Raw genomic sequence first — 13,431 nt, forward strand, 5'->3', positions numbered from 1 at the left:
AAAAAAAAAAAAAAAAAAATGGGCCACGAATGACTTTTTTTTGTACATAAATAAAAATAGTGGGAAAATTCCTTTCGACCGAGATCCCATAAGTCTAAATCAGAATAGTCCAGTAGTTACTAAAATATCGCAGTTTTCGTATTTCTGAAAATTGCCGTTATATGAGAAGTGGGCGTGGTTACAGTCCGATTTCGCGCATTTTCAATACCAACCTACCTTGGATAAATGGAAACCTACATACCAAATTTCGTTGAGATATCTCAGTTTTTGCTCGAGTTATTGTGTACACGGACGGACGGACAGACGGACGGACAGACAGACATGGCTTAATCAACTTCTCTATTCATTCTGAGCATTTGTGTATACATTTGTCTATATCCATCTCGATTCGTTTTGGCTGTTACAAACAACCGTTACCCTGCAGGGAAACCGCGGACTAGTGAATCAAATTTCTAGTTCCGTGCTAGGTCTTTATCGCCAAAAAGGAACTAGTCCGATAGGAACTAGATCCCCACCAGACCAAAATCGGCGAAAAGTGGTACTTTTAAAAAACTAATTTTTTCAGTTTTTTTCACTAGAAATCTATATCTAAAGTAATGAATTTAGAAATGGTTCGGAACTATAGAAAAAGGGATGCAGAACGAACTAGATCTTATTTGTCGAATTTAGAACTAGTTCGGAACTATCGAATAAGGGATGCAGCGGGGGGCTTGTTTACTTTACATAGATATGTGTTCGGGGGCTTTTTCGTTCAAATACGCTTCTATTCTGTGCTTCGCAGATGCTTTTTCATAGCTTGGTAATACAAAACTAAAATTTGTGTTAACATTTCAACATCTTGGGACCGTCAGGAATCTAAGAAATAACAGTGAGCACCTCTGAAAACTCAGCTACAGCTAAAGATATGTAAACGTACATTTCTTAAAATCATTCAAACAAATTTAATTTCAAATTGAAAACACATTTCTTCCAAAATAACTTAAAATCGCACACACGGAAGAACCAAAAAGATTGAAAAATCATGATACTTTTTTCTTTCGTCTGTCGATTTTAGAACTGGTTCTGAACTATCGAAAAAGGGATGCAGCGGGGGTCAATTGACACTTCCTAGGCCATCGCCATGTTAAATTCGCCATTTGCTTGCATGCAAAAGATATTTGTCGCGAACCAGTACTGGGTCTAAATGTACTAGAAGCGCGCCAGTTTAGAACTAGAGATTTTCCCCACAGGGTATGTGAACAAATTTAATATACCTTTGTGCACAAGTGCGCTCGGGTATAAAAATCGCCACACACAAATATTGCCACTGATAAAACTAACACATATTTGGCAAACAAAACGACGTATTGTAGGCAATAAGTCTCGCCTCTGAAGACGCGTCGTTAGCTAGTCTTTTAGTGTTCATTTGTAATACGGCCTTCCTACGGCACCGTGAATACTTTGTTCGCTCCTACAATTATGATCGCGAATGACCCCATACTACACTTTAAAATAGTGCTGCACTGAAAATCTGTTGTTAACTGCCGATTCTGAGTTAACTACGCACTGTGAATTTGGCCTTAAGTGTTTAGAATTCAACAAACAAATTTCAAATTTGGTCTACGCCACACATTTGGTAAGTAAAAGTTAAAAAGCAGTATTTAAATTGATTAACACGGTGTGCAAATTTGCATACATTTTGGGAGGGAACTGGCTACCTTTTTGAATATGCTTAAATTTAAACAAAAATTTGTGTATTTGTATTTGGAGCTTTTCGGCCGGTGTGTTGAAAATAAAAACAAAGTTTATTTTTTTCTCCTACGCGTTTCGACGCATTTTCGCGTAATCTTCAGGAAGTCTGTTTATTAATTTGCAAAAACGAAAAACATTATTAGTAACAAGCAGCGCTTACAAGCCAAACCAGATGTGTCAGGTTTTTCTTTTTTGGGGAATCTGTAACTTCATCAGCGGTTTTCGATTTAATTTCTGTAATTCATTTTTAATACTTTCTTCTGCGACTGGTTTGAAAAATGTGTGCTTATAGCGAGCTAAATAAGTGGATATGAAAAATAAATTATTATTTTCCAGGAATGAAAATTTTGAACAAAATTTTGTTTTCAAAGTCGTGGCTGCCAGCCGAATCGGATCAGAATATTGTTATTTAAAAAAAAGCACCCTGTTTTTTATAAGCATTTGAATCTCAGATAGTTACGTAATTCTTATCTTATTAAAGGTCAGACCTATAGTTTTTTAATTATTTGAGCATCGATTATCTTTATAGCAAGACGTTGATCATTTCTGCTGGAAATCCCTATTGAAGGAGCTTTCTCTTTGACTTTAAATAGCAAAGAGGGGACAGTTTTACCGCAGAAGTTTTTAGCCAAGGATCCAATGTATATCCCTATGAAAAAAATATTGCTCGACAAGTAAACAAAATTACTGCTAAAATTTTTGCTAAAAATAAATTCCCCAAAGAGCCCCATTTGAAATTATTGAAACGAATATATGGAACATCAAAAGGAAATCACGAAAATTTGGTTAGGAATTACAGTGCACACTTTCTTCTTTTGTGTCTAGTAGTTTTTTTAAGATTGGTCCAAAAAATCATAATTAAGAAAGAAAGCAATGCAGGTTTAAAGCACAGAAAAAACATTGTTAAAAAGACTATGTTCTCTTCGACGTACGTCAAAGGTCAAGTAGATGTTGGAACTTGTATGGCTGCCCATTGCTCGGTTATATAGCTTAAGAAATAATATGTTTAAAGAAATTTTTATTAGTAGTTGATAAATATGGCATTTGACCAATTTTGTTACACAAATACTCCCACGACCACAGGCAAAAATATTGGCTATAATTTGTAATTTTGTATGCCATATATACGTTTTATCAGTGCACTTTGCACAACATTCGCATTCGCAAAAGCTCCGCATTTGAAATTAATGCGGAAGCTCCGCGGTGGTGAATGCGAATGCGAATATTCGCAACAACCCTGCTACGGATGTGTGTGAATTTGTATCACTGATCGATGCTGATTGGCAATGATACTGAACTGATACGGCACTGATTTGCGAAGATAGACCTTAACTTTTATTATTATCACCAATCGATTACAATACATTATATGTACATACGTATGTACTAGGGTTACAATGGCCGGTCAGATGAATTATGGATACTAATAGAGGCGAAATTCTTCCCCTGAAGAGGTTTTCCCATTTGAGTTTCAATACGGTTTCTCCTTAACTTTTACTACGTTTATGCGTAGGCTAATTCACGAATTCATTTCATGAATTTGTGCTAAAATTGGCTGCATAAACACCATTTCATGAATTCAGTTATACACGAAAGTTAACCATGAATTCGGCATCATATCATGAAATCAAGAAATGCAAGTCCGACAACGCCACGTTTCACAAACAGCTGTTTACTAGGGTTATGATGTTTTTGGATTAAAAAGCATGAATGGCATAAACAGGATTTACAACACTGGAAAAGTTACGTGGAATTGTTCAAATATATAATAAATTCAAATAGATTAAAATGAAAATATATTAAAACCAATTTAAATATAATATGATTCATTTTCTGGTACCAACAGGTTTTTTAAATTCAAATTGAGGCCAAAAAAGCCCCAACCCTACTGTGCAGTTTCTCGCTAGTGCGTTGCCACTTTTTCGAAGATCTTTATTTCATGAATTCGCGAACTATGCATAAACGTGACCACTTTTGAATTCATGAATTCTGTCGCATAAACGTAGTATAAGATGCAAAATTACATACGAGGCGTCGCGAAGCACGCAGGGTATTTGCTAGTTATTTTATACAAAGATAATACCTAAGGTTTTTCTTAAGGTTTTTGCAAAACATTGTACTGTAAAAAGTAATAAGAAAATAATTTAATTACAGTTCACATGTTCCAGATAATGTTTGATAAGCGGAAGCAATTAATACAACAAATGGAGCAATCGTGATGGAGTATAATTTATTTAAAAAAAGGGCTGACTTTTTTTGTCCGGTGTTGCTTGTTATCTCGAAAATAACTTTTAGTTTAATAACAACAAATTTGAATAACTGAATGACTTTTGCCTTCAACCAAAAATTCTTTTTTCTAAATTTACTGACATTAGGAGTGTACTCGTACGCAAAGCTATCAAAAGTTTTAGAAAACTTTTACTGGTTTTGCGTTCTCGTACCCAAAAAACTTGCAAAGTAGGGGAAATTGGGAGGGCAAAATGTGATAGAAAGCTGCAAATTTCTGCTGGAAAAACTTTTCCCAGCGAAAACTTGCAAGTAAGAAAATCAGCTGACACAAACATATGTTTGTAAATAAACAAAAGAAAATATTACCTTTTTGAATTATTTATGGCAAATTTTATTATTAATGGTAGTATACAACGAAAAAGAGAGTAAAGTTATTAAGCACAAGGTTTGTTGAGTTTATTTTTAGTTAATTTACTTTTAATCTTCAGTTTGTTTACTTTGGTGTGTGCTGACTATGGTTGCCGTATGTCATTTTTCGTTTGTACCATAATTGTCCTTTAAATATACCAAAATAAATAAAACTGCAGCAAGCTGAAATTTTGTTGGACGAATTTGTTTTGGTAGGTTGATTGTTGAAATTATAATTTTATAATTTTAAATGTACATTTGTAGCATCTACATAAATGTACATTTGTAGATATCTACTAATTTTTTTAGATCAAGGATGGGTGTTTGGAGGATATTCTCTTTTTTGAGAAAAATATTTCATTCATTCCGATATAATTAATTTGTATTTTAAAAAGGTTTTTCGATTCCAAAAGTATGCAATTGTATAAAATGCAAAATCGGGCAATATGTACCACACAGAAAATAAATTGCCAAATGACCTACCAGTGGCAACTGTGGAAGTGATCAGCTGTTTCGAAGGCTGCAAGTTTTTGCAAATTTTGCGTTCTCGTACTTCTGTGGATATTTTGTCTCTTTGAGAGCGAATGCTGCTAAATTCTCAGAATTTTTTTCTGCTGGATAATTTTGTCCTCTCAATACGAGTACACACCTATTGTAAAAGAAGTTTGCATACAAGACAACGAGTTAGATACTCTATTTAGCGTATTCTTATACCCAAATTCATAAAAAATAAAGAAGACTTTCACCACTATTCTGCAACTTTTTCGCATTCGGAATTTGCTACCAATCGTAGAAATAGTATGCTACAATCCGAATCCTATTTTCGAACTTTTGAAATTCGTAACAATGGCATGCCTAAAAACGAACGAGGAAGAAATTGCAAATTGTTTGCGTTATTTTGTACAAAAAACAATTCTTTGTCGGAAGCGAGATAAAACATGTAAATCGTTTGCAGGAAATATTAGTGGTGTTCTTTTAAACATACAAATTTGCCTTTCGTGTATACCTATATTTTTATCCACTGCTTAATATGAACGAACAAAGAAGAATATTTTTGCCCCTTATCGAGAAACTTGGGCCCGGTTTATTTATTTGTACAATGATTTTCGGTTGTTGGGTCCAAACGCATAACCCGAATCTAAAAACTTTAACATACACGTGTAATTAAAGGATTAAACTTTAATTCTAAATAAATGTTTCAAATTTCCGACCACTAGATTATTAATAAATTTGCACTATGCACTTTTTTGTAAATTTCGATGTGGGTTCTGCGCGAAAATACTGTGGATGGCGCAGTCGGAGTTATAAGCACAAGAAATGTGGTATGCCTTTGACATGCGGAAGCCCCTCTTTTCCGGGAACACAGAAAGGAGAATTATACTTAGTAAGCGTTAAAATCCCTAAGCGCGTCCGAAGACAGAAGCAATCGCAACTTAATTAAATTATACCCCCATTCACCGCCGTCTACGATAGCGGGTTGTTGGATACAGTATAGGAAGGTCTGGCACACGTTTGTAACAAGTGGTCTTTGCTGCACGTCAGGTTTTAATATTTCATTTAACGTATGTATACTTTAATTAAATTCTAATTTTAAAACAGGTGGTAACCCTATTCAAAATACTTTAAAACCAAAACCTTGTTAAACCTTTTTCGATTAACACACACATTGAGATACATATTTAAATTGTACATATATCTTCTAATTTCTAAAACATATGGAAAGCCTCTTAAATAAAGTTAAGAAAAAAACATTTTTAACCCATGTCAATTTATACCCATACTTTAATATGTCATTTGACTAACTAAATAATTTGACTTTAATTTTTTACACCGGTGGAAACCCTCTTTAATGTTATAAATGCTGAAACTCAATTTTTCTTAATACTCCTCTGTTTGATGCCAATATTTCAATATTTCATAAAATTTAATCTAATTCGACTTTTCAAACAGATGGCACTCCTGTTCAAATTATTTTTAAACCAAAACCTCGATAAACCTTTTTCGTCTAACACTCGTATTATTATACATATTTAAATTATCTAATACTCTTAATTAAATTTGAATTTAATTATAAAATCAAGTGGCAACACTTATACATGCAGTTTGGAAATAAAGTTTCTTCAAAGCAATTTTGATTTCTATTCACATTGAAGTAATTTATTTAACCTATTGCTTATATTGAATCTAACTTTGTAACAAGGTGGCAACTCTCTGCAAAATATTTTCAAACCACAACCTCTTTCGCCTGACATCCATATCAGGATATACATTTAAATTGTCTGCCTTTATTTAAGCAGAACTTGCTTTTTGAAACAGGTGGCAACGCTTCTACACACAATTAAGAAATAAAGCCTTTTCAAAACCATTATGATCGAGACTCATAGTGTAATAATTGATTTAACTTAAAAATAATTTGAATTAAATTTTTTATCAAGTGGCAACCCTTTTTGAAAAAATAAGAATTTATTGCACATCCACAGGCCAAGCCCTTTAATTCGATATCTCATTTTGTAAAATCGAACGAACGGTACAGATCTGATGAACGGTACAGATCTGTTATTCAAAAGCCGAGATACCTACGCGCCAGGGTGTCGCGAATATTCGCATTCGCAACCGCGGAGCTTCCGCATTAATTTTAACATTCGCATTCTTAATAATCAATGCGGAGCTTTTGCGAATGCGAATATTGTGCAAGTACACTGATAAAACGTATATCTGGGCAAACAAAATCACAAATTCTAGCCAATATTTTTTGCCTGCGGAGATGCTACGTCAAAACTGCCCCCTACGTCCCCTTCTTTTGTAATTTAAATTCAAAGAGTAATATTCTTCATTAGGTATTTCCAGCGGAGATGTTCAACGTTTAGTTATAAGAAGAATCGACAATTTGCGCGATAAAACATAACCTTTAATTTGGTAAGAATTATGTAACTATGGAATATTATTTGTCAAAGGTCTGTTGAAAAAACTAAGATTAAGTTCCGTGTTTTCTTTGATTACTTAGCAGAAAACACACCAAATAATTTTGACCGGTTTTACTATGCAAATAGCCCTCTGTTCCCTCGAAAACAACAACATTTACTTTAAATGTGTGATAATTATCAAAATTTGCACGCAGCGAAATAAAAATAAAGTAAAATAAAATGTGAAAAAGTCGACAGTCAAGTTCACAAATCAAATAAGAATCAATTCAAGGCGAATTTAATATCTATTGAGGAGTGGGACTTGGCATGCAATATATCGTTAGTATAGTATGGAAAGGGCGTAACTCATACCGTCGCTGAACTAACTAAAAATCCAAAATTCACTATTTGATTGATTATGACGCATTTCATCGAATTATAAATCCCCACATCGTTTTTGCATTTCAGAGAAATGTGAAATACGCCCTTTCCATACTATACTAACGTTATATTGCATGCCAAGTCACACTCCTCCTGCCTCCAAATATCAAACCACATTGAGTGCATGGAATGGAACAACAAAACGGATTTTATGGCTTATGGCACCGACCGCGGTAAGTAATTAATTGTGACTGCCTGCAACTAGGAAAAGTTGAGCTCAGCTAATAAAAAAAAAACGAATTACAAGATATTCATTACGGGTGAATCTTTTCGAGCAGATGTGAGACCTTCATCGTCCGTGATTCCAATAATTCAAATTATTATAAATTCGGCTAGCAGCCACAACTTTCAAAAAAGAATTTTTTTCGAAATTTTCATTCCTAGAAAATAACAATTTATTTGCCATATCCACCTATTTAGAACCTCGCTATAAGCACACATTTTTCAAACCAGTCACAGAAGAAAGGATTAAAAATGAATTACAAAAACTCAAACCGAAAAACGCTGATGACGATACAGGTTCTACAAATTCTGAAGATTGTGAACATGAAAGTCAGGAGGATACATGCGACATTTACAGCCCCCATGCAATTCTCAAAAAGGAAATATTGAACCGCAATAAAAAGAAAAATAAATAAAACTGCAAGTCCTCCCAACTGGTGTCGCGTCAATCTAAAAGAATTTACAACTTTGTCAAGTTTTTCAAGTTTGTCGCCTCGAGCGAGTGGCGCAGGTTTGATTTACGACCCTTTAAAAAATAGGCTGTAACCCGAAAAGGCAGCAACATAGCTTTTTATTAAATACAATGTTCCAATTTTTAAATTCAAGTACTAAATAAAAAAAGAAACATTATCATTATCAGAAACATTAAATCACTTAATTTACTCACCTAAAATATTTCTTAAAAACATTTGACATCCGCATTCGCATCCGCATCCGCGGATGTTAGCTTTTAAACATCCGCATCCGCGGATGTCTAAAGTTCCACATTCGCAACATCCCTACTACACGCACATACTTTTTGTCTCCTTCTCTCACATTCACCGCATGCACGTGCTTGCAAAATGATGACAAAGTGATTTTGTATGGAAAATCATTTATGCCTAATGTGACCAACTATTTCATAGCTCACAGAAGTACAGCTTAGGATGGTTTAAGTTAACGCCGCGTGCCGATTACGAAATTTCGAATGCGGCTAATTTCGATCCCTGAGAGCTCAGTGTTTGTTCAGAAGTGCGACCCAAAATGCTTCCATCTTAGCCTCGCGAAGGTTGGACAGTCTAAAAGAAAAAGTCGAGATGATTCCACTTCATCTTCCTCTTGACAGCTGATACAAAAGGCTCAGTTGAAATTCCTAGTCTCATTCCTGGTGCCCTATAAAAACATTTTCTGCGGCAGAGAAACGTCTTATTTTCCTTTTCTATGTCACAAAAGGACCCGGTTTCCCTTAGCTTAATATCAGTTCGTGCTGCGACAATTCTGTCTGCAATATTCGCATGCGCCGTGTTCAACATATGTAGTATGTTAAGCGCCAGTGTAGGTGTGGTTTCTAATGTTCCGCTAATTCCTGTTACAAGTGTAGCCTTCTCTAGTGAGTTCTACCAGACAAGGGCTGCTTGAAAAAATATAGGCTTAAATCTGGTTTCCTAGAGCTAATGAATTAATTTGGGCGAAGGACCCAACCTTTCACCGATAGCTCCCCTGCCGCAGTTCAAGGCTACCGACACCTTTCCTGCCCTTTCCTCAATATTAGGCTACCTCGGAAGTCGCCGTTGATCGCCCACCGTAGAAATCGTCCCTTAAATCCAGAGCAGGGGAGAGGGAATACCACGTTGTGGCGTGCTTCTATTGACTCCGTACAGGTCTATCAGTTCTCTCTTGCGTTTTTAGCAAAAGCGTTTTTAGCAAAAACGAAGAGGGGAAATATGAGATCCTTTTTCGGCCTTCGGGATGAACGCAACACTGTCTACACTCCAAGCCTTTGGATGTACCCGGTCTTCACGCAGTTCGCATAAATAGGATCCAACCAATTACACGACTCCTTCAGAGCCCTTTGCAGCTGCGCACATATATGATGCCATCGGTTCCCGACGACTTTAATGGCTTGAACGAATTCATCGCCCAGGCCATGTGACGATCGTCCAGAAGAGAAGTACAGGACCTAGGGGGAGATTCTGTAACTAGTTAGCGACCATTTTAAAATCGCTATCGCACTTTTTGACGCAAAAACATTTATATCATGCGTCAAAAAGTGCGATAGCGATCCGAATCAGAATCTCCCTCCTGAAGTACAAAATATCGCAAAGAAGTACATTTGACTGTACTTCGAAGTACGAAGTACAAGAGCGAAAAAGAAGTACTGTACTTCCGAAAGAAGTACGGTTGGTCACATTATTAATGCCCATATATGTATTTGAATAAAATAAACATACTTAGAAGATATCAACCAATACATCTCATATACCAAACGAAAGAAAAAAACTTGATTTTTTTTATTAATGAAAACAAAAACAAAATCATGTGTTCGATAATATAGGTAATACAAAAAATTTGCTAATTTTTTCAACAATTTTTTGCCTTAAAATGCCCGATATTTATTGAATTTATATAAAATTTGTACACGATAATATTTATATTACTCCAAGGAACCTATAACCCGAAAACTAAAGTTATATCTGCGAATCATAAGTTGCTACATACATACATACATAGAGTAGATACTATAAGAAAAACAGATCCACATTAACTGCAATCAACATATGGTCGTATGTATGTATTTACATACATACGCTGCGATTAGGTTATAAATATTGTGCCATCTGTTACTCAAAATCCGAAATACCTACATACATACGCGCACATACTTTTTGTCTCCTTCTCTCATCTCCAGCGCAAGCACGTGTTTGCATGATGACGAAGTGATTTTGTATGGAAAATCAGTTATACCCATATATTTGAATAAAATAAACATGCTTAGAAGATATCAACCAACTTGAATTTTTGACTAAGGAAAACAAAAACAAAATCATTAGAGCGGTTTTCGAGAGTTGTGGAAATAAAAAAAAAATTTGCTAACTTTTTCAAAAAAATGTTGCCTTAAAATGCTTGATATTTGTTGAATTTATATAAATTTTGTACACGATAATATTTCTACTGCTCCAGAGAACCTATATCCCGAAAATGATAGTTTTGTCTGCAAATCATAAGTTGCTAGAGCACATTAAATGTTCAAAATTGACCCCGAAATAAGACAATATTTACCGTTGTTTCTACAGCAGACACTGAATTGATTACTTACAGAAATGTATCTGTCGATAGGTTTGGAATTTTGTCTTTAAAACGCCACACCTTTCTTTGAAATCGCTTCACTAGTTCTTGTGCAATAAGCGTTTTCGTGAAACTCTAAAAATTACAACAACAATTGAGCATAGCCTTCATATCGAAAGGTAAGACGTATTCTACGTCAAAATATGTAATTTTGTTTTTTTTTTCAATACCACACTCAAACGAAGCAACTGACAGGCTTTTAAGTATAAAGTTTGCTTCCTGGCGCAAAGAGAAAAACCGACTTTTAATTAAAATTTTTGAAAGTGAGCTTCAAATTAATAATAATTTTAAAATGAAATGTATAGAATCTTTGACTATTTAAACACTGAAAGTGGAAATGATCTCATTGTTGCTATTAAAAAATGTCAAATATAAAATAATTTATTGGCTCTTGTGTACAATGATATTATAAGGATATTTTTATACTACATCTTAATGTGTACACTCATGTTAAAATCAATACCATTTTTATTTTTTGTGAACTATATTTTATATGTATACCAAAATATTGTTAAATACATGTACTTTGGCAGTGTAAAGGATTTCCTGTTACTTACATTCATAATTTTGCTTTGAATAAAAGTGTACTGAAAAGTTCAGAGTTTTATAGCATAGAAAAATCTAAGGTATTGATTTCGTGCACAAAAAATCTGGCAACTCTATCAACGACTGATAAATTTATTCTGATTTCGTGCATTCCATTAAAGGTCCGGACATTCCAGGTCATCAAAAGAAGGGGCATCGCTGTCATAGGAAATGGTTTTACGTGCCGGGTCCCAAATCCAGCTCACCAGGTTTTGCTAGAATTTTGTGGTCCTTCAACCGGGTGCACGTTTATATAGCGAGCCACTGGCTTTAACACAGTCACCTGCTTGCAGCCGCACCTACTGGTGAACTTACGCTGCAGACTTCTGTGAGCCCTTAAACCGAATTAGTCTGAGCGGCCCCACCGAAGCTACCTCTCTTTCTGCCGTGACCCAAGGCTCCACTCGAGTTGGTTACCGCATCTCGCACATAGGTTTCTCACATTGCCCAGACTGTGAACGAGGACGCAAGAGTCGGTATTGAGCCGTGCAACTTAACTGTAACTGTATTTCCTCCAAGTGAATTTTACATCAATCTCTTAACAGGAAATAAGATTATTATAGATTTATGGAAAATGGGCGTGGCATCGCTCAGTTATGACAATATAACTGTGTATCGAAAAGCTCTTATCGATTTATACATACCCAAATTGGTCCAATTATTTCATTAAGTCTAATTAACCATATTATCGAAACTTTCTGGAGAAACTTCCCTGCCTATCATTTAGTTTACAGAAAGGGGAAATATTTACAATGTTTTACAGTGCACGTAGCGGATTCGCCATAACTCACTTTTTTACTTGTAAAATAAACATTTCTAAAATAAATACCTTTACGATTTTTATGGGTTTTTAGGTCCTTAAAATCGTTCCCTGCACATAACAAATATCCCGTTCTAAATATTTAAAACATTAAAACGATGATTTTTGCTTCAGAATGTTGGACGGGTGCTACGTTACACGCGATTGGCAGATAATTTGGAATTAAAACAAGTCACTGTTCCTATTGGAGTCCTCTTAGTAATATTCGAATCTCGTCCTGATTCGTTGCCTCAGGTAGCTGCTTTGGCAATGGCGTCAGCCAACGGCCTTCTACTTAAGGGGGGCAAAGAGGCTTCTCACAGCAATAAAGCTCTGATGGAGTTGGTCAAGGAGGCACTTTCTACGGTTGGAGCAGAGAATGCAGTTTCCCTGGTGAGTAGAATTTAGTTTTATCACAAATTATGAATCCAAAGTAAGGGCGTCTAGAAAGTTGTTAAAACTTTATTAAATTTAAAATACCGAATAGTGAATTAGGATGTTGATAAATTTTAAGGTATGTATAATATATGGTTTAATTTGAAAACAATTACTAAGTTATTTAAAGCCAACATATGTAAATATAGCTACCACTAGTAATATAAATAGCTATGAAATCACATAAAAGACTGGTCCCTTTCACTTTATTATTTTAGGTTTCAACTCGTGAAGAAATTAGTGACCTTTTATCAATGGAAGATCATATTGATTTAATAATTCCGCGTGGATCGTCAGAACTTGTTCGTACTATACAGGAGCAATCTGTACACATACCAGTGCTGGGACACGCCGAAGGTGTCTGCCATGTTTTCATTGATAAAGACGCCGATCTGCGTAAAGCGCTTAAGATAGTTAGAGACGCCAAATGTGACTACCCAGCAGGTTAGTTAGATGATTCATTAAATAAACAGACACAAATCCGATAAATAGTCAACCAATATAACCGCCACTAGGGATGAAACGATACCTTGCAGGTATTCCGTATGAACTAAATAAGTAAAATTAAATTTT

At 35.1% G+C, this 13,431-nt stretch overlaps 1 protein-coding gene across 1 annotated transcript in view; it reads left to right on the top strand.

Annotated features, from left to right (window-relative positions):
* LOC108361789 (Delta[1]-pyrroline-5-carboxylate synthase) overlaps positions 1–13,431 on the top strand; it is a 138,281-nt gene that overhangs the window by 63,018 nt on the left and 61,832 nt on the right. The window contains exons 3-4 of the mRNA XM_017614546.1: positions 12,559–12,816; positions 13,077–13,302. Coding sequence (XP_017470035.1) covers positions 12,559–12,816; positions 13,077–13,302 — 484 coding nt within the window. The remainder of the gene's footprint in view (positions 1–12,558; positions 12,817–13,076; positions 13,303–13,431) is intronic.

The sequence above is a fragment of the Rhagoletis zephyria genome, unplaced genomic scaffold, assembly GCF_001687245.7.
Source record: "Rhagoletis zephyria isolate East Lansing unplaced genomic scaffold, Rhagoletis_zephyria_1.1 Rzeph_scaffold_00850, whole genome shotgun sequence".
NCBI classification, from domain to species: domain Eukaryota; kingdom Metazoa; phylum Arthropoda; class Insecta; order Diptera; family Tephritidae; genus Rhagoletis; species Rhagoletis zephyria.